We start from the raw sequence: 27583 nt of genomic DNA, 5'->3' as shown, positions 1-27583 counted from the left end.
TGTATTTTCTGTACATTTTGACTCTTTAATTCGGGATGGTAATAGCATGTTTCATCTGTTTGACTGCTTTCTACGTTAATAAGGCGGTATTTTTAAGAGTCAACTTTTAAAATCTAGAATCATGAAAGATTCATCCCACTGCAAAATTTTAACGTTTCAGATCGTAAATGCAAAAGAATTTTCCTTTTTCAAGAAGGAATTTACTATTCAAAAAAATAAACAATACTTCATCATCCAACCTTTAGTGTGGTTTCCTTTTGCAATATTATCGCTTTTCGGTGTTACATTTGGACGAAACCAAGAGGAGTATGGTAAATGAGCATAGAGTTTTAAAAAATACTCACCTTTAAGAAGACAATTTAAAAATTTCAACTACATGGGATCAAAGAAAGCTCGTTTTATACAATTTGCAAAAACCTATGGTAGGATCGTATAGTCGAAACATCCGACCATTTATTTATAAATTTTCCTTTAAAACATCCACTTTGGAAACTTAAGATAATAATTTTCAAAGACATTTATGCTTGACATTATATATGTAATATAACGAAGGGTTATGCCATCGTCCTGCAGTTCAAATATGGTAATTTTTATTACAACAGTGTGACCTTAATTTGTGCGAAAAATCATGTGAGCTTAAATAGTTTGTTGAGCTGTACATTAATTTAATAAAATAATAAAGCATTTAATCCAAAAGTATTAAAAAATACGCTTCATCAAGTGTATTTTTGATTTTATCCATCTCATGTGCATGCACGTGCATGCATGTGCATGATGACCTTACCTTTTTGTAGGAATCCACTATGTCTATCTATGTTCTAAATCCCATCCTGTTTGGTTGAAAATCAAAGGAGTTATACCCATTTAAAGTTTAAGCCAATCAGATTGCAGCGCACGTGCATGCGCGTGTTTTCATGATACCTGCTATATATTATATTGTAGTATATCCTAATGCATGACTATGTTTAAAATTTCAAACCATTTCGTCAAAAAACAAAAGAGATATTGAAATCTTTGTTTCAGCCAATCAGAGGGAAGCGCACGTGCATGCACGTGAGTTCGTGCTAATTTGACCATGTCATATTATCTAGACTATTAATATATCCTTATAGAATGAGTTTCAAAGCATTTCAATAAAAAATGTAAAAGTTATGGCTATAATAAGTATGTCAGTCATTTCACTCATTTCACGCGCACGCACGTGCATGCGTATGCGCGCAAAATGACCTTCATTGTGCACACCTACACTTGACACCTATTAACCCTAAAAAGGTTTTAACTTAGTTGGGTGAACAGTTTCTGAGAACACTCGCGGACAAAAAAAGTACCGGAGAACAAAGAAGAAAAAAAAGAATAATAATAATAACTAGAAACTCTTGTTGCTACAGCAACAAATAAGGTCTTCCGTTCTTCTCTATTTATCTGTAAGAAGGATATTTTTCTATTTAAGAAAAAAAAAAAAAAACAGACAAATAAAAAATAGACAAAATGCAAAAAAAAAATCCTCCAGCTGGGCTCGATCCCAAAACCATTAGTGTGAAAGTCGGACACGCTAACCACTGAGCCACCAAATTTCACAACATTTAAGGTATTTTGTAAGCTTATTATTTTAAGGTTGAAGGAAATAGTTTCGAAGTGAAAGAAATAGTTTCGTAGTAAAGTCCCGGTCAAATTTCTTAAAAAACTGAGATATTGGCTGTTTGATGTGATATTGTATGTAGGAAAATGATTAGAATAATTATGGGACACATTTGCAGTGAAGCAATGACACTTAGCATATACAGAGTTGTAAAAGCGAAAGTAATACACGTGGTCAGTTGCAGAGGAAATTCAAAATCCCGGAAAAACAGTGAATGAGTCATGGGCATTTTTTCAACACCATATCGTATCAAGCGGGGTAACTGCAATTAACCTATCTCAATTGCGTGGAAATTTAATTGATATGAAAAATCGTCATTTCCGAGTTTCAGCCGATTCATATTTAAATCTAAATAAAATTAAAATAAATTCCATACACCTAAGAAAGCAAGAATACTTGGTATTAAAATGTCGTAATGGAGCAGGAGAATTGAATGATATTAACAATAATTGCAGAAATAGCCAATACGAGATTTAATTAATTTTTATGCTAAGCAATAACTTAATTTCAGACAGAAAAAAAATGCAGATTTTGCCGATATTCACTAGAATTTCAAAATACTTCAGAGACTCACCTTAAAACTCTCAGGACACTTTCTTTCAGGTCTCTTCTTTCTTTTATTACGAATCTTATGCCGATATTTCGTTTCGTTTGACTTGTAGACATTTTCTCTAAGTTGGTATTGATTGTTTTGTTTTGTTTTTTTTTTTTTTTTTGAGAAGGGAGGGGATATTTTATAAGCATTTGTTAGAGTAAGAGTTGCAAATACCTCCACGACCGTAAGCTTGATTGTGACCTTTGGGTCAATGGGGCCAAAGAACAAGGTCAAAGGTCAAGGTCATCAAAGAGAGAGAGAGAGAGAGAGATGTAAACTTGAAACTTGAGATAAACACTTGAAGCTGAATCTAGATAAAGGTAATGAATATTTCTTTATTACTTTTTGAGTAAGGGTCAAAGGTCTCATTTTGAGGTTTCTCTAGACATTTGCAGTCTGAATAACATGTCCCAAAATCATTTCAAATACTCTTTTTATAAAAGATATTTATGGGATAGTAAGAAGCTCAATTTATGCAGTTTTTCTCTCATAACCGGAAGTCGTCGTTTTTGTTTCCAATGGGACTGACATATTTCGAAACTACTAGTAAGAAGCTATAAGGTAATACTAAGAAAGATTCCATAAAGAAAAGTTTAAAATTTTGATTTCTTTGATCACTTCCTGTGACAACCGGAAGTGACGGTGGATGATCTTAAACTCAAAGGATTTGTCTACTCATCAAGGTCTACCACCCCTAGTAGTTTGGTGTCTTAATCTCTTACCGTTAACGAGATCTAGTAATGATAACTTCTGATTTTGAGGACAGGAAGTCTCGCGACCGGAAGTGAATTTTACTGAGATATTAGGCATTACTGTAGACATATGCAGTCTGAATAACCTATCCAAAAATCATTACAAATACTTTGACTATAAAAAGTATTTATGGGAAAGAAAAATATTCAAATTATGTAGTTTTTCTCTTTTAACCGGAAGTTGTCGATTTTGTTTCCGGTGATACTATCATATTTCAAAACTACAAATAAGATGCTATAATGTGATGCAAAAAGTTTCTATAAAGAAAAGTTGAATTTTTCGATTTCTTTGATCACTTCCTGTGACAACCGGAAGTGACGGCGGACAACGTTATCCCAACTGGTTTTGCCTACTCATCAAGATCTACCAATTGAAACAGTTTGGTGTCTTAATCTCTTATCGTTTACGAGATCTAGCTATGATAACTTCTCAATTTGAGGACAGAAAATCACGCGACCGGAAGTGAATTTAACAAAGATATTTGACCTTCCTGTACACTTTTGCAGTCTGAATTATATATCAAAAAATCGTTACAAATATGTCATGTATAAGAAATTTTTAGGAGAAAGAAAAATACTAAAATTATGCAGTTTTTCTCTTAAAACCGGAAGTTGACGTTTTTGTTTCCGGTTGGACTGATATATTTTAAAAATACAAATAAGATATTATAACGTCATGCCAAAAAAGTTTAATAAAAGAAAATTTAAAAATTTTGATTTTTTGGAACACTTCCTGTGACGACCGGAAGTGACGGCGGACAATCTTATGCAAACTGAATTTGCCTACTCATCAAGATCTTACAATTGTATAAGTTTGGTGTCTTAATCTTTTTCCGTATACGAGATCTAGCTATGATAAGTTCTCATTTTGAGGACAGGAAATCACGCGACCGGAAGTGAATTTTACAAAGATATTTGACGTTACTGTAGACATTTGCAGTCTGAATAACATATCCAAAAATCATTACAAATACTTTATCTATAAAAAATATTTATGGGAAAGAAAAATACTGAAAATATGCAGTTTTTCTCTTATAACCGGAAGTTGTCGTTTTTGTTTCCGGTGGGCCTGACATATTTCGAAAGTACAAATAAGATACTATAATGTGATGCAAAAAAGTTTCATAAAAGAAAAAGTTGAAATTTTTGATTTCTTAGATCACTTCCTGTGACGACCGGAAGTGACGGAGGACGGATTTAAACGGATTGCACAAATTTACTTATCATGATCTATTATTCCTGAAAGTTTTATGTCTTAATCTGTTATCGTTTCTGAGATATCGTCCGGACATGATCACTTTTGGAAAAACGGAAATCGGACATATTTGACGACCGGAAGTGAATTTTGAAAAACTGAAAACTACATTTGAAAGATATTTTCACTCTCTATCATCCCTGAAAATTTCATAAGAATCTGTCCAGTCATCTCTGAGAAATCGTCAAAAAAAGAAATTACAAAAGGGGAAAAAAAAATAATAATAATAATAAAAAGAAACAGTAGAATCACTATAAGGTCTTCCGTCTGAAACGGAAGACCTTAACTAGATGAGATCTCGTTGCGAGCAACGAGTAGGTCTTCCGTTGAATTTCTCGATAAGATGAGATGTGATTTTGACTGAGATATTCGTTAAAAGAGAATGACATTAAGTTTTCCTTCATTTCTTTTTAAGTTTCTGATTTTTATCACAATATTCTGAACATCTTTTGTTCAGTATGGCTTATAAAAATACCCCCTCTTTTCCAGATATAAAGCATGAAAGATGTAGCATTTTGGCACCTTGCAACCACTTATTACGTAACATATGATCAAAACTTTATAATGTATTGTTGCAAATCATTAAGATGAATATCTTTGCTTCTCATAATGGATACTTATAAAAAAAACATCGATTATGAAAGAGTTGAAGATGAAATACTTTTGACCCCTCTAAGCCCCTAATTTAAGAAGTCAGCCCCTTTCTCTTCAGATCAAATGGAAGGTCTTGTGATTTTGAAGATTTTTTGTTCAAGACTTATTCAGAATCTTCTATTTGTTGTGGAGATATGTTAAATAAAAATATTTTTAAGGGTCACTCCTACAAGTCCTCAATGGGGCCGTTTTACACAAATTCAAAGTATACATATTGCTTAGAACATATTCTTGCCATCTTTTTTTTAATATTGCTTATCAAAATATTTCCGCTTTTCGAGATATAAAGCATCAAAGATTTTACATTCTGGCCCCTTCTGACCCCATAATTACATAACATATCAAAATTTTATCATATATTGTTGCAAATCCTTAAAGATAAATACTTTTGCTTCAGTAATGTTTAACAGAATATTGAACATTAGAGAGTTATAGATAAAAGACTTTTGGCCCCTCTGAGCCCCTAATTTGAGGGGCCAGGCCCATTTTCTTGATATGAAACGAAAGGTCTTGTGATTACAAAGACTTTTTGTTCTACAACTATTCAGAGATTTCTTTTCGTTTAGGAGATGTGCTTTATATAAATATTTAGGGGCCACCCCTACAAGTCCTTAATGGGGCCATTTTACACAAATTCAAAGTTTGCATATTGTTTAGACCATTATTCTGACCATCTTTTGTTCAATATTGCTTATCAAATTTTTCCCCCTTTTCGAGATATGAAGCGTCAAAGAATTAGCATTCTGGCCCCTTGTGACCCCTAATTACATAACATATGACCAAAATATTGTAATATATTGTTACAAATCATTAATACGAACAACTTTACTTCTGTAATGTATCACAAAATATTGATCATTAAAGAGTTAAAGATGAAAGACTTCTGGCCCCTCTGAGCCCCTAAATTGAGGAGTCAGCCCCTTTTTCTTGATATCAAACGAAAGGTCTTGTGATTTCAAAGACTTTTTGTTCTACAATTATTAAGAGATTTCTTTTTGTTTAGAAGATATACTTAATATAAATATTTAGGGGCCACCCCTACAAGTCCCTGATGGGGCCATTTTACAGAAATTCAAAGTATGCATATTGTTTAGATCATTATTTTGACCATATTTTGTTCAATATTGCTTATCAAAATTTTCCCCCTTTTCGAGATATGAAGCGTCAAAGATTTAGCATTCTGGCCCCTCGTGACCCCTAATTACGTAACATTTGACTAAAATATTGTAATATATTGTTGCAAATCGTTAATAGGAACAACTTTGCTTCTGTAATGTATCACAAAATATTGTTCATTAAAGAGTTAAAGATGAAAGACTTCTTTATCCCCTCTGAGCCCCTAATTTGAGGAGTCAGCCCCTTTTTCTTGATATCAAACGAAAGGTCTTGTGATTTCAAAGACTTTTTGTTCTACAACTATTCAGAGATTTCTTTTTGTTTAGAAGATATACTTAATATAAATATTTAGGGGCCACCCCTACAAGTACTTAATGGGGCCATTTTACAAAAATTCAAAGTATGCATATTGTTTAGATTATTATTCTGACCAAATTTTGTTCAATATTGCTTATCAAAATATTCCCTCTTTTCAAGATATGAAGTGTCAAAGATTTAGCATTCTGGCCCCTTGTGACCCCTTATTACGTAAGATATACTTAAAAGTTGAAAATATGTTTTTGCAAATAGTCTAAAATTAATAAAAATCGAAAAATCGAGCAGAAAAAGTGATAAAATTTTTTGGTCACAAGCGGGATCGAACCCGGGTCGCCCGCGTGACAATCCAACGCGCTAACCATTCGGCCATCGGGATCGCCGCTTCGAGTTTTCAAATGCAAATATCTCGAGATTGGCTCGGTCGATTTTCAAACAAATTACATATTTGGATTCAGAAAAGGGGTCTTTATTCAATTCTAATACAAAAATTTTGAAAAAGAAAAGTTGAAAAATTGCGTTTTTTAAATTCGCTTCCGGTTTCGACCGGAAGTAATGACGACGCACGAAAAGGCAATTCTGCAACGCTATAAATCATGAACTATCATCTCCAATTAATCTTAGCTTCATATCTTAAGCAGTTTCCGCTAAGTAATCAAGACAAAATTGCATTTTAAAATCAGAAAATTGTCCATATCTCACGACCGGAAGTGACGTCATCGACGAAAAAAATTTCCAATAAGGATCAGATCAGAACCTATCAGATGTCAAAGTTTCATGAGAATCGGTCTAGTAGTTTACGAGAAATCGCGTGCACAAAATCGGTAAGAAAAATAATAATAATAATAATAATAATAGGGAAAAAGAAACCGAAGAATAACAAGAAGGTCTTCCGTTGGAGACGGAAGACCTTAACTAGATGCGTTCTTGTTGCTGGGGCAACAAGCAGGTCTTCCGACCGACTTCTCTTTTGCAATCTTTGCTGTGTCATCCAATGAAATAGATTTCATAAAGTATTTTTTTCGTTTACGTTCATTTACAGTAGGTTCTCAACACAGATCGTGATTGTTCAAGGTATTTCACAAAATATCTCCAAATATAGCTTTTAAAAATCGGCAAAATCTTCCAAACATGTTATAAAAGAGTGAAAAGTAATTTGCATCTGAAAAAAGACAAAAACAAAGAAAAAATTTGGGGAACGCCCCGAGCGGGATTCGAACCCCCGACAGTAAGACAAATTTTGGTTCGGTCATATCTTTGCAATAAACGCACGCATGAAGAAAATGAAAACATATATAGATATCTTTGAAGACGCTCTATAAACCCTGTAAATTCAAAAGAAAAATATTGAAAAACAAAAAAGTTGAAAAATTAGACTTTTTGAATTCACTTCCGTTTGCGACCGGAAGTAAAAACGACGGAAAATTAAGGTCGATCAACACATCTACAATTGATGTTCTATCACCTCAGTAAGTTTCAGTTTCATATCTTTTGCCGTTCTCGAGAATTTTTTGCGACAAAATTCCATTTAAAAAATACAAATTTCCCCAAAAATCGCGAACGGAGAAAAATTTCAAAAAAGTGAGGGACACCCCTGGAGATATTCACAAGATGCATCATCCCTGAAAAAATCGTAGAAATTCGTCCACGCACAGCTGAGATATGACCTGTACTATGAAAAGTGGAATAATAATAATAATAACTAGATGCGTTCTTGTTGCTAAAGCAACAAGCGGTCTTCCGACCGACTTTTCGTAAGAGTTCTATGCTGCGTCATCCCATGAAATAGATTTCAGAATGTATTTTTTTTGTTTACGTTTATTCACAGCAGTCTCTCAACATACATCATGATAATTACAGGAATTCTTCAAAATATCTCAGAAAATAGCTTTTAAAAATCGGCAAAATATTCCATACGTGTTATAAATGAGATAAAAGTCGTTTGCAACTGAAAAAAGACATAAACAAAGAGATATTTTTAAACGCCTCCGGCGGGATTCGAACCCTCGACAGTAGGACAAAGTTTAGTTCGGTCATATCTTCTCAATATATGCACGCATCAAGATACTGAACATATATTTAGAGTTCTCATACGGCACTCTATTAACTCCGTAAATCCTAAAGAAAAATATCAAAAAACAAAAAAGTTGAAAAATGGGACTTTTTGAACTCACTTCCGTTTGCGACCGGAAGTGCCGACAACGAAAAATAAAGGTCGTTCACCATAACGGAGTTCGATGTTCTATCACCTCTGTGAGTTTCACTTTGATATCTTAAGCCGTTCTTGAGAAAACTTCTGGACAAAATGCCATTTTAAAAATACAAAAATCCCCAAAAATCTCGAACAAAAGTGAATTTTGAAAAAATGAAAAACACGTCTGGAGATATTAACATAATGCACTATCCCTGTAAAAATTTTTGAAATCCGTTCACGCATAGCTGAGATATCGGCTGTACTATGAAGAAAGAATAATAATAATAATAATAGAAAACAGAAGAAAAACAATAAGGTCTTCCGAAGGAAGTCGGAAGACCTTAATAAACAGAAGGAAAACAATAAGGTCTTCCGAAGGAAGTCGGAAGACCTTAATAATAATAATAATAAGAAACCGAGTAAAAACAATATGTTCCCAAACTCCGTTTGGGGAACATAATAAAGGAAGTACCAAAGTAAAATTCATGCACAAAAGAGTGAACATAAGTTATTTCTAATAAAAAAAAAGAGTCATATGGTAATTTAATCACTTCAAGTATATATTTGTATCTATTTGTGCACCTTTATTTCAATTCATTGTCTGTAACGTTTTTCATATTAATTGTTAGTGTATTGATAAAATGAATTGTCGACGGTTTTTTCTGTAATTCCCGACCACGACAACGAGTACATGGCGGATGTGACCAGTCAGCAGGGGATGCTCAATCCTCGACTGCACCAGATCCCACATCTGATGTTTTGGAGCTCCTCTCCAGTTTTGTATTGTTTAATGGACTTTTGATCTAACTTAAATAATTTTCGTTTATTCTCCATATCTTTCATCTAAAATCTCTATGCCCCCACCCAATAAATCTACACGATTTAAAATCACTAACCAAATAACATACCATATGTCAGTTGTTAATCATTTAAATAGCAATACCTTCTGAATTTATAGCTGTGTTTCATTTCTGCAATTTTTTTTAATTTTCAACTTTTCAGTGATAAAAGCAGGACTGAAAGATACACATATGAAACATTTTAAAGGATAAATTATATACATGTGCTGTATTGTATATGAAATGTTTCGAACATAAGTTCAGTGCAGTCATTGACATTTGATCTAGTGAATATTAAATGAGATAAATAAACTGCATCCTTATTGAACTCTTTTAACTATACTAAGAGTTACATGTACATATGTTTATATACAAGATTTTTGTGCTTTTATTTATATTTTGAACATAATGTGTGAAATAAATTCTTTTAAAATTTCATTTCCCTTTCCTTGTTAAACATTAAAATTGTCGAAGAGGTACCTTGCAAAAAGAATTCCAGAAATGAAAAGAATTTCGAATATGAAAAGAAAAATTTGTTAAAAATGAAATAAAAATCGTCGGAAATGCTATGTAGATTTCCGGAAATGAATTCAAGGGAATTTTCTTTATGAAATACCAGCTTAATTTCCTCTGCTGCCTGATAACCTGAATTTGAATGTTTCGAAGACAATAGCGTCAAAGTCACGCGTTAAAAACTTCCAGGTGCTGCGTAAATTGTCAATATGTATGCAGGCAAGTTAAAATTTTTTTTAGACATATGAACTATTTGTAATACATCTTAAAAAAGTAATTGAGAGTTGAATTAAATATGGTATTTTTTTCAGTCGTAACTGTAGTAAGGTATTTGTGTTACATCTGTAGAACTTAAAAGAAACAAAAAAATAAACTAGCGGTTCTTCGAGCCCTTTCTTTCTTTAAGGTATTTCACTCGTCAGCTTTTTAGAAAAGTTCACGCAGAACCTCTTTCTTCAAAAATATCCATTTAATTAAAATTTTTATAACACATTTCAATTCAACAATGTTGATGTTTTAACATGCAAGGAAAAAACTGCTCAACAATCTACTAAGAAGCAAGATTTATGAGGGACTTTTCTTGTGGCGGAAGGATATTTCGCAGATAATTCTGCAAATCCGCACATTTATTAAATTTAATATCCTGGAACTTTAACCTCATATACTTATATATTTTCCGTTATGATATTTCTAGGAATATTTGATATAGTTGATATACTTAATTTATAGTTTTAGAACAACTTTTACACCTTCCTTCAACAAACTTTGCCAAAAAATGAAGATATGACTGCAGTCAAAATTAAACTTACACCATTTTTCGCCTGAAAATCACTTATTTTGACTAATATTTCAGAATAAACATCACTGACCCCAACTATTTCTTTTATTATTTTAAAGTACGCGATACGTGTGACTGATCAGGACCTAAGTCGTAAAAGCTTGATTAAAGAACATGTTTTATTTGTCTATTTTGCTTTTTAATACCCTAAATGTGTTACTTTTTTGGTGCAAAAAGCTCACACAATAATTCACGCGCATTAATTTGCAAGATGTGTTCAATGATAAATATTATTCAAATATTTTAGTTAAAATAAAATTGTATTTATTGTCATGGTTACATCTGATAAAATATTATAAAGGTTAAAGTAATTAACCAAATAGTTTAAATCTAAGTGCAAAAGAGTCAACTTTATTAATGCACCGCAGATCAGTAAGATGCACACTGACCCCCTATTTTCTCTGCGATTTTGAGTCACATTATATGAGTACTTTTCTAAAATATACTTCTAAAAAAAATCGTTGATTTAACAAGTTTACCGAGTGACATCCCTAAATAACGGAGACCGGAATACACATCTATAATAAATATAAACATATTTCATTTTACTTTGAAATTTTTTTTCTTAAGGTGTAAATGTAAACAACAATATATTTTTGACTTACGCGGGTTATTTTTTTATTCTGTAACAGCTGCGAAATTAATTCCCGTACTAACAACCAAAGAAAGCATTTTATTGATTATTAATAAGATAAAAAAGATATAATACGATTCCTTCATTGCTTACGTTCGTGATTTCTTTTAGGACTACATTTTAAAAATCGCTTAATATTTCTTTATAATTTTTCTTCAAAAGATATCAAAGAAAAACTGAGATCACAAATATTTTTTGACCTTAAAGTATTTCAATTATTCTTTGTGATTCATTCCACAACTATTTTTTTACAATGCAATCATTTGATTAAAATAAGGCTATTATTCAGAACTAATTATTGTTAAGGAATTAGGGTGTATTATGACCGTATCTGTAAGATAAATATGGCCCCGAATAAATGCAATAAGATCAATTGATGCAAATTTCATCCACAATAATTATTATCCAAATTGTAAAATGTATCCAAAAATAGGTTTGCTCGTAACTGCAATCTCTAATTAACGGCAACGTATATGGGCAAAGAGAAAAATTGGACTACAGCTATTAATTCATTCATCAATGACTATTCATTCCATAGAGTTTCTTTTTCTGCAAACTACGCTCTAACGGTAACAACAAAAGTTCATCGAAAAATAAACGTGCCTTGATTAATAGATATACTGCACATTAATAATAATTTAAAAAATCTTCATTAAAATCAACACTGTTTAGGCTTTGTTTTGGTAATGCAATGGACAGTTTAGACGTAAAAAGCATTAGCACTTGCACTTGCATGCTTTAACGGTCGCACCGTCAAGATTCGTATTCAACAGTGCAATACGCGTAGCTGTTTCTGTAAAACAATGGAGTAAATTTGGGTTGACATCTGCAAATTGTTTCATGAAATTTTTATCTGTCCATCTGAAAAAATCAAAACACCCAATAATTATTAGCGGTTGTTAAGCATAGCAAAAACTTACTTTTTCAAATAAATACAATGAATTGATTTAATTTCCCTGCCACAATTTCCATAAAACTATAGTTTGCATCCTCTAAATATTGTATAAGGGGATATTTTGCGTTACTCAACGGTTTCGATAATTTTTTTCTTTGGGGGGGGGGATACGAGAAGTTAGGAGTCTCAACTTGATGCATGGCTAGTGTTCTGGTCTTAGTCAGTCGTCCATAAATTTTGTATTCTACTGAGAGAGTTATTCCTCCTTGCTATACAATTTTAGTTTTTTTAACCGTGTTAAACATAATTCATGATCAATAAGGTATTTGAATGGATAATAGAATAGGAGAATATACAAGGTTTTATCGAAATAACTGTAAAATTCAAAAAAGTACCCCCATAGTTTTATTGATCAGATAATAGATAAATAAGAACAAGACACAAATGTGTTATCTTGTCGATGTTCTTCAAATACCAAGAAGAAAGGCCTATCTGAGAAGTTAAAGCTGAACACGATTCGTAAAAGTAATCTGTCCGCCAGTTTTGTTTCCGAGTCTCGCTACTCTGTAGACGCCTATAAATAGGGCAAAACTTGGTCACTGTTCAGTGTAATCAGTCGACACCGGTGTAGACGGACGTATGCTATACTGAACTCGGTAGCGAGGATAATAACGTAATACTTTGTCTAATGCAGGAAAATAAGATACCAAATAAATTTACAATTATACGAGGGTTGTCCCATAAAATCGTGGACAAAACGTTTTTCTCGAAAAGTAATGGGCGCACTAAGCTGAAAATTTCAGTAAATGTTAATTTATCATATTTAAGTGCACGATAATTTTTTTGATAAAATATAGGCAAATATAAAGATTTTATTATGCTTAAATGAGCACGGGGTATTGTCCTACGGCGCACGGTCAAGGAACCAAGGTTTTATTAAAGAATACACAAGTTTGAATTCAAAATAAAAGTTTTAAATACAGATGATTTATATTAAAATTATCCTAATTCGATTCCACAATCAATTTTGACAGTCTTTGTAAAAAAAATTTCAAGGCATTTGGTTAATTTTTGGCAGTTTCTCGAGCATTCGAAATGAGAAAGTGGTAAACACAACACACGAAAAATGGCGACGTTTTATGACGTTACGGCGCACCGAAGAGCAGTTCAGTTTTATTTCGATGTTGTAACGACACCTTAAGAGACTTGAAATGACCATAGAAGAAAAAAGATAATAAAAATATAACCGTGTCTTAAATATACAAATGAAATGGGAGTTTTCTTAGCGAAGTCTTTTTTGATCGAGACCCTGGGGAGTACAAAACATAGGGACAAACTCCTATTGTTATAGCAAAAGACCCTGTCACAGTAGACCGCCGATATGAGATTTTCTATTAGTTGAATGATGGTGAGAATATTGTCCGTAACTTACTAATGAATCCTCAGAAGATCGCATGATGATGCCAATATTGGTTCTTCGACTGTTTATGGAGACTAAAGAATGTGTATCAATGAAATTCCTAAATTTAAGTCGGACCCACATTTTCAGAAAAGAAAAAACATGACGCTGATTTAGACACTTTGACGTTATAATCCATGCGCCGTAAGGTGATACAATACATGGCATAAAATCTCATAATTTGTTTATTTATGCATATATTTATCTGAAATTTGCTATGTATATTACTAAAATATGTACTAAATAATAGTGAAAATTTCAGAACTCAATGATGTTTATTTTTCACACTAGACAACTTGTCCACGATTTTACGGGACAACCCTCGTAGTTGTACAAGTCAGTGCAGTATACAAACAACACAGATAAAAGTAACTGCAATAAAATATAAACAAAGGTAGTGTTATGCAAGATAACCAGCACAAACATGGGTCGCCATTCCACGCCGATACCCGTGACAATAAAGCAGTCAGGTGTAACGAATGCGACGAGTATACCCTAGTATTGATGTATCTTAGATAATGCTGTCGAAAATGGCGTATGCCTATTTACGAGTCGTGTTCAGCTTTAATCTATGGAATTAGAAATAATTAAGAATCACTTATTTGCAGGGTGATAGTAATACAAATAAACGGGAGATATGTTATAACTAAAGAACTATATGCGGTATATTGCATATATTTGCCCCCACAAAAGTCAAATTTTGAAAACTTCCTGAAATGTGCTGAATTCAATAAATTGTATGAGAAATATAAATTAACAGAAAATATTATAGTTTCAAAGCAGTGTATTCACAATTTTTGTTTTTATGACGTCACAAACTAGTCCGATTTTATATCCTTTTTCAGAGAGAGGACAAAATGGACAAAATTTCAACAATTTTAGCTTTAAAATTTATAGAGCGCAAGTTTGTTCAGAAAAAATATTGACATATTTCATTGATATTTTCATTCTACACATTATATCAAAATATTGATCCTGAACACACATGCGCTCGGTGACTTTTACTCAAAATATCGACGAAATATTTACATTTTTCTGTAAAATTCATAAAATACTGAAATTTATGTCATGTTTGTGACGTCATTACGTACATATGACGTCATTACTTATGAAAATATTCAGTGCTTTGAATTCAGCATATACTCCCCTGTTTAAGAACTTAATTAAATATATCTCCATCAAAGTTTGATTTGGGGGGCAAATATTGGTTATTACCGAATAAAGTTCTTTATGAGTTTAACTGAATACAATATAATTATTTTGTTGAACCTGATTATCGTACTTCTCATGCTTTTGGCCATGGTAAACAGAACGTTATCTTCAACATTATATTTATACTCTACGGATCTGCTAAATTTTCGTATGATACTCAGATGACCATTAAGGAATTTAACTTCTTGTTCAAAGCTGAGATCTTCCATAATTTTGTTTTAAGTTCTTTTAATTTTTTTTTTCGACGTGTACCTCAGTTAAAATACTTTTTGATTTAAATCGTTATTTAGTATTTAGACATTTTTTTTACATTGAAATTTGACAGCAAAGATTGTCTTTTTTCATTTTTTCTTAAAGTAAATGTATTGCAAATTAACCAACGTTTTTAATTTGGACATTTCACGACTTTTTGGTTGATTATTATCTGGGCAGTCAACTCGGGGACGAGGTCAGATGAGTAGGTATTTTCACCCTTACATCTAAATATCATTTCTCTTCTGTAAATATATACATTCATTTATATTAAAAACAGTAATGCTTTACAGGATGTTACAGTCGGCAGGAATTCAAACAAAATCTATGTAGGAGACGATGCCGAGAGCAAAAGGGGAGTTCTCACTCTTAAGTATCCAATTGAAAAGGGTATTGTTACCAACTGGGACGATATGGAGGCGATCTGGAATCATACATAGTTCTACAATGAATTCCATCTTGCCCCAGAGGAACATCATGTTCCTTTTAATTGAAGCCCCACTCAAATCAAAGGCCAACAGAGAAAAGATGACACAGATAATATTCAAAAAATTCAATTCTCCAGCCATGTACGTTGCCATCCGAGCATAACTCTCCTTCTATGCCTCTGATCATACAAATGGAATTATACTCAACTCTAGAGACGGCGTCTCCCACACAGTACCCATTTATGAGGGTTATGTCCTTCTCCACGCCATTATGAGATTGGATCTTGCTGGACGTGATTTATCTTATGAAAATTCTTAAACAATGTGGTTACTCTTTCACAACCACAGCTGAAAGAATTTGTTAGGGACATTAAAGAGAAATTGTGCTACGTTGCCGTTGAATTTGAACAAGAAATGCAGACAGCTTCCTGATGGTCAAGTAATTATCACTGGCAACGAGCGATTCTGCTGTCCAGAAGCCATGTTCCGACCATCGTTCCGTGGAATGGAAGCTTCTGGTATACATGAAACGACATACAACAGCATTATGAAATGCGACGTTGATATACTTAAGGACTTGTACGCTAACAAAGTTTGTCTGGTGGTTCAACTACGTGTATGTACCCATGTTTTGCTGACCGCATGCAAAGAGCAATCACTGCCTTGGCTCCGACCACAATGAAGATCAAGATCATCGCTCCACCTGAGAAGAAATACTCCGTTTATTTATTTTATCGTTTTCAATTCTATTCTTTTTATATTGCCGTAAGGACATAATACTTATAAATTTTGTATTCACAAACTCTTAACTATAAATACATGATCCTTGTTGCATTTTTAGTGATGGACATTTATGACTATTCAAAGTTTGTTTGTTTGGCGGAACATTTCGATTTTGACTAGAACCTCGAAAAGTTTTCTCTCTTATGTGCCTACAATACATTTAATATGTTGCAGAAATTATGACTGCATTAATCCTTTGGTGTTTTGTTTCAAAGCATACATTTATACTACTCCTGGGATAAAGTTATGCTTTATCCACGGGTAGATGCTTTATCAAATAGCACTTCCGGTTTTTAATCGATCCCTCGATTCAAGATTTTATTTTAGTGAAACATATATCTTCATGTGCATTTTAATTCCTGAAGCATATACATTTTTTTCAATGTGTAGTATCTTCTTTTTATCTACTTCTTATGATATTTCAAAAAGTTATTGTATTTAATTTTAAGAACAAAAATAGTCATGGTATTTGACATTCTCGATTATGTTTAATGTGAATTTGATTCCGATATAAAAATGAAGGAAATATGTTTCAGTAAATGGCGATCAAATGATTTCACATATAAAAGGACAATTATTGAAATTCTATCGTGTGCTACATATTCGTATGTTTCAGGTCATTTCTTTGAGACAAAATTGATAGAGGTCATATACATAATGCTGGATATTTTTGTCGACAGTAGTCTATGGGGTCAAATAACTCTGACAAGATCTCTTTTGATCTCATGTACGCGTACCTTATTACTGATATCAAAAGTGAGCTCGTTTCAGTTTAATGGCCAAAGAGCAAGATTCGAAATAAAAGCCATCAGTCAATTGGTATTGCTAAGAAAATTTACCAGATATAAAAGCTATTATTGTCTGTTGTGTTACTCTTTTCCTTCCCCATGAACATCATTATTACTTTAAGAAAGTTAAAAAAATAGAAAAGCAAAAACGGTCTAACAGGTCTAAAAATATTACACTCTTAAAAGAATAATTTTAAAGACTTGAGATTCAATATGAAAGAAAATGTTTAAAGCATAAGGTATGGGATGAAGGAAATACTCAACATATTTAAACATTTTTGTCTTTTTCAAAGGGGTTGACGAGTTTCAATTCTATAAGGAACTGTTTGCTGTATTTTAATGTCAAAATAATGCTGTTGTGCACTTCTTCTTGAACAGTTTTTGATTAAAGAAACACCGGAAAATATGTTTATCATTTCTTATATTTTTCTTTGATTCATCCAAGAATTTTCATTTATTGATATCCTTTAAAAAAAACCTGATAATGCATGCTATTTTTTTGGATATTAACCTCTGATGATCCTATAACCTGAAATTAAGAATGTCATAACAAATAAATAAATAGACTTCATTTACTTTATACCACTGGAGAGCTTAAATTCAAATTTAAACCTATAGCAAGGGCTTTGAGGGTTTAGGGTATCTTATAATGCCAATGCCTTCTATGTCAAGAAATATCGGTTTTAAAGGCATCCGTAATACCAGTGACTATTATTTTTAATACTAGGCGCTGAACATAACACGTAATTAGGCATACAACATTTCGATTTTACTATCTATGAAATCAGCACCAAGGTATACTTCTTGCATTCGATAACACTTAGCTGCTTTATTTATTGTCAGTGGTATCGGCGTGGAATGGCGACCCAAGTTTTCATGCTGATTATCTTGCATTATCTTTGTTTTCATTTTATTGCAGAGTGCTGTATAACATACTTCCGTCTACACAGATGTAGTTTTCATTCATGTAGAGAAAAAGTTGTTTAAAGTCTGTAAATTAGGTTATAAAGTTTGTTAATTAGTTTGTTTTTTTTTAATTAGAATATCCTTCACAACGAATGTATATTTTTGCAAACACGTGTCAAGGATTCAAAGCTAATTGAGAGAATGTGTCATTAATTAAATTGTTCAAAACCTTCATATTGTTTATTTATAGGCGAAAGAATACCCCATTTCAAAGCTTGGAACTGAACAATAATAAAACTCAAAAATATAAACTGAGAGCAGAGCAAAATAAAACGTCAACAATGCAGCTTTGATTTATGTAGTGATTAGAATCGTTTGTTTCGCCATTGAACTGTTGACTTTTTGTAAAAATATCTTCAATAGACAATCCTGTATGATACTAATTTGTATTCAAAACGTTCATTTAGCAAACTAGTTCGTGAATAAGGTCATTGCAAACTTAAGAGCAAATTATCTTTTGAAAATTTGTGAATAATTACAACTTTAATTTATTTGTCTTAAAGTTTTATTAAGAAAACATTCATATAATGAATATGCCCTTTTATATAAAATTAATAGGAAGACTTAAATAGGATATCAAAATGATAATGATGTATTGATATATTTATCACCGTTATATAGTATATTTATCCTGCAACTACCCCATTGCATTGACCTTATAAATGTTTAATTATATAATCTAGATTTGAATAAATAAAACTTTGAAGGCTGCATGACATCATTTTCATTTACGAGCATCCGTCGTTGAAATTAAAAAAGAAAAAGAAAACCTCCTTTTTTCCTATCCACGTTTTGCAATGTGTACAATGGTTCAGTATCATAATTATAGTGCAATATAAGAGAGCTGAGGAAAAAAATATCAATAAAGCGTATTTAATACATTTATTTTCTTCAATACATAGCAGATTTGAGTTCTTTCAATGAAAAAGATTTTAGCCGGTTGATAAGTTGCCTATAGCATGTTCCTGCATGTTGAATCAACTGGGAGTTATGAACCCCAAATGTTTTGCAGGTGATAAAGGCAAAATTATTGCTGTGGAAGTAAGGGAAGTTGACGATTGAAAAGTTGAAACTATCACGTTTGTCAAAGAGCTTGGATGTAAAATTATCATTGACGTCTTTTTCAAGTAAAATATCTAAATATCAAAGTGGTGTGTCGGACTCTGTGGTGTATTTTATTCCAACCTCATGGAATCCTATCGACATGAGAATGGAAACCTTGAGTTGAAGGCAAATGAATGCAAATATTTATTTCAATATTTTGGAAAAGTTTGAAACATCTGTTAACTCAGAAAATTTACCTATTTTCCATTGGGAATTTTGTAAGGTATGAGTATTCAAACGAATCTGAGAAAATAGGAAACAAATAAAAAATAACTGAAACCAAAAGAATCATTAGAAGGTCTGCACTTAAACAAAAAACCTTTATTACATGTACATGTAACAATTTATAGACAGAAAATCAAAAGCTTTCTTATTTTTATGTTAATTTAACTTTATTTTCACATTTGTTAAAAAAGGACATAAAAGAGAAAAAAATAAATGCAGAGATCATAATAGTAAGGCTATAATGAAAAAGATATGCAAGCCTGAATGTACTAGATTTATCATTAATCATCATTCACCATACAAAAAAAAACACTATAGGAGCGCACGAAATGAAGGTCAAGGGGTATCATTATTAAAATTCCTTTATATTTTCTCGTCTTTATTCTATTCGAAACATTTTATAAGTAAAAGGAACAATCATGTAGCACAATTGTAACTTGATTTTTGATATTGTGCATTTCTTAAATTAGATGACAAAATTGTCAGTCTTATCATATCGCATTCCTTCAAAAGGAGCCTTCAAAATTCGCTATCTGATTTTGTTATGCATATCAATTTAAGGGCAATATTATTTTTTTTAAAAAAAAAGATGAAATTTATTTCCAAGAATTTTATTTTGGCTTTTGTTCTATATTTTGTTGTATCAGATTGAAGGAAATGTCGGGTCTAGAATAATTTATTTTAATAATCATTCATTGAATATCATTAAAGAAATTTACCTGATACTGCCATTTGTTTTTACGTAATTATAAAGTAAAAAGACACTAAAGCAGCAGCCATGGCATAAGGTTTCTCCATGCTTCTCCAATAAACCAGTCAAAATCCAATTCAGTTGCTGTTGCCCATTTTATCAGCAATGTCGTGTTATAAGATGCACTTTTTTTCTTTTTTTTTTTTGTATGAGAGGTACAGTTTATATATAGAAATTAAAATTCTAACTAAACGTTCCCTTTAATTTCGTAGAATTCACCAACCCCAAACTTATCGTGAATTCCAAGTACATGTGAAGGTCATTATTTCGGATGTCATTGATAACTTGAAATAAAAGTGTTGAATCTAAGATAAAAATAAACAATACGCGATCTGACTATAAGTGTACCAAGAATATTATGTTTGTAAAAAGACATTAGAAAATCTTTCAAAATCTGAAGAATGGGTGACGAAGACGTAGCAGCATTAGTTATCGACAATGGATCTGGAATGTGTAAAGCTGGATTTGCCGGGGACGAGGCCCTGTCGTGTTTTCCTCCATAGTTGAACACCCCAGGTATCAGGTAAAAATAAATTTATTATGAATATGTCTTTGTTTTGAACTATTTTGAAGATTTTAAAATCATTATTTCTTTTGATATACAATATATTTAATGTTTAATGTATATAATATTTTAATCCCCATATTACGTGTCTTCCATTTTTCTATTCTCAGTTTCTTTTATAATTGACTTCAAACAAATACTATGTTTTTAAATAATACATATAAGGTCATATGTGAGCTCATGTAGGATAAAGTATTCTAAATATCGTATTATTATATTATTTGATTTATAATATGAAAATGTATCAAAGTACATATTAATGCACCAAAGTTTCAGAGATATTATATGTATGTTGATGTTTGAGGGAAAACCAGTTCAATATCTCTTAATTATGTTCCCTAAGCGAAGTTAAGGAACATATTGTTTTTACGCTGTTTCTTCTTATTATTATTCTTCTTTTATTTTTTATTTGTCTTCATATGTACTTATTTGCCTCTTATGATCTCATACTACTCGTCCAGTTGAGGTGAAAACTTTTCAAGGTTGATAGAAATGTTATCTAGATTTGAAGAACGAACGTTATTTTGCGCACACGGGCTTGCATGTTCGAGCACGTGCATCACGTAAAATGATTAATAAATCTTATATTACTTTCACAATTTTTTATGAAGTGCTTTAAATCTCACAATAATAATATAAGGACATGTTAATACTGTAGACACGATGCTGTGATCAAACAGCATGAACTTACGAGCATGCGCGTGCACATCTCTCTGATTGACTGAAACAGACCTTGCAATATCTTTCTTGTTTTTTTGACAAAATGCATTGAAATTATATAGATATAACATACTCATGAATTATATATATGGAGTTCAAAAGAATTTTTTTATGAAATCATGCGCATGCACGTATGTTGCAATTTGATTGGCTTAAACTCAAAGACATACGCAATATATCTCAACTACTGATAAATTTTCAGGACATTCTAAATTTAAACTTACAATAACATTACATGTTCTTAGAAAAAAAAAATCAGCATGCGTTACCAGGGGTTTTGAAAAGATGTCAGATTGTGGAAATTTTTGCATTAGTCAAAGAAAAATGCACAAAAATTACAAAACATAAATTCCCAATCTTTTTTCATCAAAAATTGTTTTAGAAGGGGTGTAAGAATCCATATATAGACATTAAAGGTATTGCACACGGGTCCTTTATCTAGTGGAACTCTTCAACTCCAGGAGAGAACCCAATAAAGTTCAAACTACATTGTGTATGACCTTAACATGACTATAACTTTCTTGGTTCTCCATATCTTTGAAATTTCAAACATAGGTATGTTTGTCTATTATCGATGAAATATATGTGAAATATCTACAAACAAGGATAATCACGTAAGCTGAAATCTGATTTGTCAATGCTTGTATGAAAATTCTGTAGGATTATTGAACTGCAGATTTGCCTAATTTGATAAAACTTGCAGGAAATGTAGAAGGGGGTAGGGGAACATCTGTAACGGTTCCCGGTGAAATTAACACTAGTTTTATAAATATTGTATTAGAAAACAATGGGCCTGTTTTATAATCTTTTTTATGATATATCATTCTCTTGTATCAAGAGCACATAAAATCACCTCAAGCTTGTTTTAAAATGAATTAATTTTAGGAAGTGATAGTTGGCAAAGAACAGAAAGACAACTATGTAGGAGAGGAAGCTCAGAGTAAAAGGGGCATTCTCACCCTCGAATTCCCAATCGAACACGGTATTATAACCGATTGGGAAGGCGTGGAGAGGATCTGGAATCAAACGTTCTTCAATGAACTCCGTGCAAACCCAGAAGAACACCCTATTCTTTTGACTGAACCCCCACTTAACCCAAAGGCTCACAGAGAAAAAATGACACAGATTATGTTTGAAAAATTCAATGTTCCATGCTTGTACGTGGAAATACAAGCCGTACTCGCTTTGTATGCTTCCGGTCGTACAACTGGAATTGTACTCGACTCTGGAGACGGTGTCACGCACACAGTACCAATTTAAGAGGGCTTCGCCCTTCCACACGCCGTCATGAGAATAGATCTTGTTGGACGGGAACTCACCGAATATCTTATGAGAATTTTCAAAGAACGTGGTTATTACTTTACAACCACAGCTGAAAGAGAAATTGTAAGAGACATTAAAGAGAAATTGTGCTTTGTTGCTAGGGATTTTGAAGAGGATATGCAAACAAGTTCAAAATCCACAACACATAAGAAGAATTATGACCTTCCTGATGGACAGGTTATCACCATTGGTAACGAAAGATTTCGGTGCCCTGAAGTCCTGTTCCAACCCTCTTTCCTTGGACTTGAATCTGTTGGTTTGCATGAAACTATCTTCAATAGCATAATGAAATGTGATGTTGATCTTCGAAAGGACTTTTACGCAAATACGGTTTTATCGGGCGGAACAACCATGTTTCCGGGTTTTGCTGATCGTCTGCACAAGGAAATCGCAGCTTTAGCTCTTTCAACAATGAAGATTAAGATCATCGCTCCACCTGAAAGGGAGTACTCCGTCTGGAAGGGCTGTTCTATCCTGACCTCTTTCTCAACCTTTCAACAAATTTGGATCAGCAAGCAAGAATATGACGAATTCGGTCCTTCTATCGTGCACAGAAAGTGCTTTTAAGTTATCTTAGTCTCCAACAATTTTGCTAAATCAGACTTTAAAGAACTATTCTCTTTCTAAATTACCAGTACTTCATTCTTGTCAAAACAGTACATCAGATTTTTGAAAATCAAATTTATCTATTCTTGGAAGTTTTTGGCATGCTTACAATTTAATTTATGTATGAATTTTTTTAAGCATATGCTTTATACACCAATAAGATATTTAATCCCTTCACTTACCTTACCATGCTTTTCAAAACACTTTTTAAAACTAAAATAAGTTTTTTGGTTATTCATGTTATGTAAATAAATTGTAAACATACTGAACTTTTATACTGCTCTGTACATGATATATTTGCTCCTTGATACGCCTTAGCTTACGTTAGAGCTTTGATTTTTTTCCCATTAGTCTATGTAATGTTTGCTGTTTATTATGAAATGATTGTTATATTAGAATCAGGCAAACATTAGAACATGCTTCAAATTTCGTTGAAGATCGCCTTGAATAATAATTGACATAATCGTTATTATCATTCTATGCAAACAAAATATTTGCTGTAATTTACGATATCATCATTCAAAGTTACTTTGCATAAATGTAATATTTTAGTTGTTTGTAACAATGGCTTTGCTTTGGAAAAACTTATATTTTGTGTTTTTTATTCAATACCAAGCTTTGTCGAATATCAAATTAATGCTCAAATAATACGATTAATATCTTCATCGAATATGCGGTGTTTTATATCATTTGCTTCCATGTATACTGTTCTTCCATGAAATACCTGTTTTTATGTTCATCCAGAGCAGCGCCTGAGGTGATAATTAATATCAAGAAAACTCTCCTCAGAGTAAAGCTGTCAAGAAAGAGAGAATTTCCGTTGGTGTTAAATATTCTGATTAAAATTTTGTGTTTTCGGGGTTTATTTTCGATTTCTATGCTGATCTTACCATTGCGAAATCCCGAATTTCTTTCCTACTTTTAGCTTAGATGTTTGTGTCAGTCCCATTGTTTTGTTTTTCATACTACCAAGATACGACATTTTAGTTGAATATTTAAAGTGATTTAGTTCATTAATAGACAATCATTTAAAAGGAGCTAAGACAAACATTTAAAGTAAAAACTCGAATATTTTGTGTATAATATCATATCATGCTTCAGTTCCATTGTTTTGTTCCTTATGATAACAAGATAAGAATATTAATTATCCTCTTTCATGTTATCTTTTTGGAAAGTTAAATTATGTTTATTGTTGCATATTACTCTCCTTGATTTAACCATCGCTTTTATTCAAAAACGTTACTTTGAATTCACACGACCAAAGATAAACATGCATCCTAGTGCCACACGAACTTTCTTAGAAATCCCCTTACTCAAGGTGCCGCAAAAAAAAGTTTCTGGCAATTTTTCAAGAGTTAACGGTATTCACCTGGTTATGAAATTTTTTTGGTAAATTTTAATTGCATTTTGCACCGATTAATCTCTAAACATTTAGAACTTGCATGTTTTCTTGTATTATTTTTTTCAACACGTTGCTGCAAAGTGCAGCCAACATATATAAAACACGTATTCTAGAGATTTATTTGCGTAAAAAAATGATGATTACTGGAATTAATAAAATATAATAGTATGTAGCATTTTATCTGTATGCATACTCCACCCAAAAATAAGGTACTGCGTGTGTTCAGAGACTGCGAACAAACCTCTTGCCCAAGCTTTCAAGATAGGACTCGACAGTATTGTTCACGAAAGAAGGTATTTATAATGTTAATTAACATCTAATCTGAAAATAGGGGACTGTTTTTTTTTTTCAAGAGAATGCATACATTTCTTTTTCTTAAAGTTAAAAAACCCTCCAAGTTGTATTTAATAAGGACAAATGATACCAAAAAAAATGCTTGGATTGGTATATATTTTCTTACCCAATACCAAAGAAAATGATTCAAATAATTAATTTCTAGAATTTAAAGAAATTTCAAACCTTTTGTGATATTCAAAATTCTACCATTCTGAAACCATTCTTATTATTCTATAAAATATTTTCACTGCAAATTCGATTTTTGTCCAATTTTGAAAAAAAAATAAAAACAATGCAGTGAAAACTTCATTTTATTATTTGAATTATGACCCAAGCCGATATAAAAAAAATGTCAAAAGTTTGTTTGTATCATCTGTCCTAAAAAGCAAAGACAAATGCTGCAAATTCATATTTGAAATAGATAGCATTACATACATGTTTTCTTTTGATATTTTTAACACGGTCTTTACAATTAAATGAACTAATATCGCTACGCAGTCAGTTACATATTTCTACAGTTTGTTTTCCCATACATTGCCTTTCCATTCCACATTTTCATTTCCATAACTAGTTACTTTCATATTTAGAACACGTTTTAGGTTAAAAATTTCTTTTCAATATGCCATGAAATGTCTCTAATATCAATATCAGTTTGAAGACTAATACTACAAGCAACAGTTACAAAGTCCATCCCATCTTATAAGGAAAGTCGTTGTTAAAGAGATGACAGTGGTTTAAATGTTTGAATATTCAAATAATATTTAAGGCTAACAAATAATAAAATAAATCTTTCTAACATTTCAACGATTTATATTTTTCATACAGTTTAGTAAATGTACAAACAAAATATTCATTTTTGCTGATATCAATTCATTTTGGATATAATGTTTCAAATGGTATAGTATCACCCTACACTATATTTATATTAAATATATAAAGGGTTAACCGAGGTAGTGGTAGCATTTTTGTACTGGAGATAAAACTAAATACCAATAGTAACAAATAGCAGGTAAGAAAACTAATTCATAATTTAAATAAATGCGAATTTTATTCTTCTTTTTCTGGTTTTTTGTTGTGAATGTTCAACAGATATAAAAAAAAATGCTAAATCCAGTAACACATTCTCTTTCATTGTAATAAAAATACCATGGACTGGAAAAGTTTATGTGAATAAGATACATATTCCTGTTCTGAACTTTCTGTCAACTATGATCAAGAAACGGTGTCCTCAGAATGTTTTGATATTTTATAGAAATTCAATATGCTTCATAAAGTTATAAAATTTTTATTTCTTCTGGAGTCCTTTGAAGTATAGAACGTTTTATGACAAAATATGACTACTTATACGAGCCTGATCTCGGATAAGTGAGTTTATTTCAGTAACCCGATGTCCTTCATCTCTGGAGAAGAGTTACGAGCTTCCAGAGTTTCATTCGTAAGGAGCAATTCCGATGCACAGAAGCCATGTTTTAACCCTCTTCCCTTGGAATGGATTCAGATGGTATCCATGAAATGGTATACAACAGTATCATGAAATGTGATAATGATATCCTTAAGGATGTGTACGCCAACAGAGTATTAGCTGGCGGTTCAACAATGTACTCAAGTATAAACGACCGTATGCAGAAAGAAATTAAAGATTTAGCTCCTTCAACAATGAAGATTAAGATTATTGCTCCATCTGCGAGGAAATACTCCGTCTGGATAGGTGGTTCTATCCTTGCCTCTCTTTCCACCCCCAAAAAGATGTGGAGCAGCAGGAAAGAATATGACGAATCGTGTCCCTCCATTGTGTATAGAAAGTGCTTCTAGGAGCTCTTCACAGATGATGGTCAGTTCAGAATATATTCATTCCATATAACTATAAGTGTATAAACTCAGCTGTTCCAGTGATATCCAGAGACGGGAAAAAAGAAAAACATGTTATTAGTATTTTTAGTAGTCTTTTAGAAATACATGTGATTTCCCCTTACTTTTGAAAGATTGTATCTATGACGCCAAAATATAGACATTTAACGTTCCGCTAAACTTGACATCACAGTCACTGTTACTCTTATATTGTTGTAAGCTTCTAATGATTGAAAATGAACGCGCTAAAGCCTAACTGAAGATTTTTGTGCTTTCTTTTCATATTTTTGATATAATAGAGTACTCGTAATAATTTAAAAGTTCATTCCTTGGTGTTTATTATTTGATTTGGTGTGGTGTTTTGTCTCATTGCGACGGGAAAGTGTCATCCCGCGTCAGTCTTCAGTCATTTAGAGACGAATTCGACAATGTCGCTACAACATGCTTTACTGTTAGAATTATAAAAGACCACTGAAAAACGACTTTTACAACAAAAACAACCATGAAATTTATCATCCTTATTAGCAATCATGTGGAGATGTGTGCTTTCATTTGGAATAGGACTATATTTCCTTT

The 27583-nt window shown here is 32.1% G+C and overlaps 1 protein-coding gene and 2 pseudogenes across 1 annotated transcript; all 3 read left to right on the top strand.

Annotated features, from left to right (window-relative positions):
- The first annotated feature begins 14228 nt into the window (after positions 1-14228).
- Positions 14229-16367, top strand: LOC134280811 (actin, cytoplasmic-like; annotated as a pseudogene).
- Positions 16368-20429: 4062 nt separating this feature from the next.
- On the top strand, positions 20430-23908 carry LOC134280814 (actin, clone 302-like; annotated as a pseudogene).
- Positions 23909-26623: 2715 nt separating this feature from the next.
- On the top strand, positions 26624-26971 carry LOC134280812 (actin, alpha skeletal muscle-like). The gene has a single exon (XM_062763264.1). The coding sequence runs from the start codon at positions 26648-26650 to the stop codon at positions 26969-26971; it is 324 nt and encodes a 107-aa protein (XP_062619248.1). The 5' UTR covers positions 26624-26647.
- Positions 26972-27583: the final 612 nt, after the last annotated feature.

The sequence above is a fragment of the Saccostrea cucullata genome, unplaced genomic scaffold (assembly GCF_032062105.1).
Source record: "Saccostrea cucullata isolate Sc308-1 unplaced genomic scaffold, CSIRO_AGI_Scuc_v1 ctg5949, whole genome shotgun sequence".
NCBI lineage: Eukaryota > Metazoa > Mollusca > Bivalvia > Ostreida > Ostreidae > Saccostrea > Saccostrea cuccullata.
The sequence above is the reverse complement of the archived record's forward strand: the minus strand, read 5'-3'. Positions and strand labels throughout refer to the sequence as shown.

Coding starts and splice junctions, on each gene's coding strand:
- LOC134280812 (XM_062763264.1), top strand. CDS start 26,648: ATGGATTCAGATGGTATCCATGAAATGGTATACAACAGTATCATGAAA.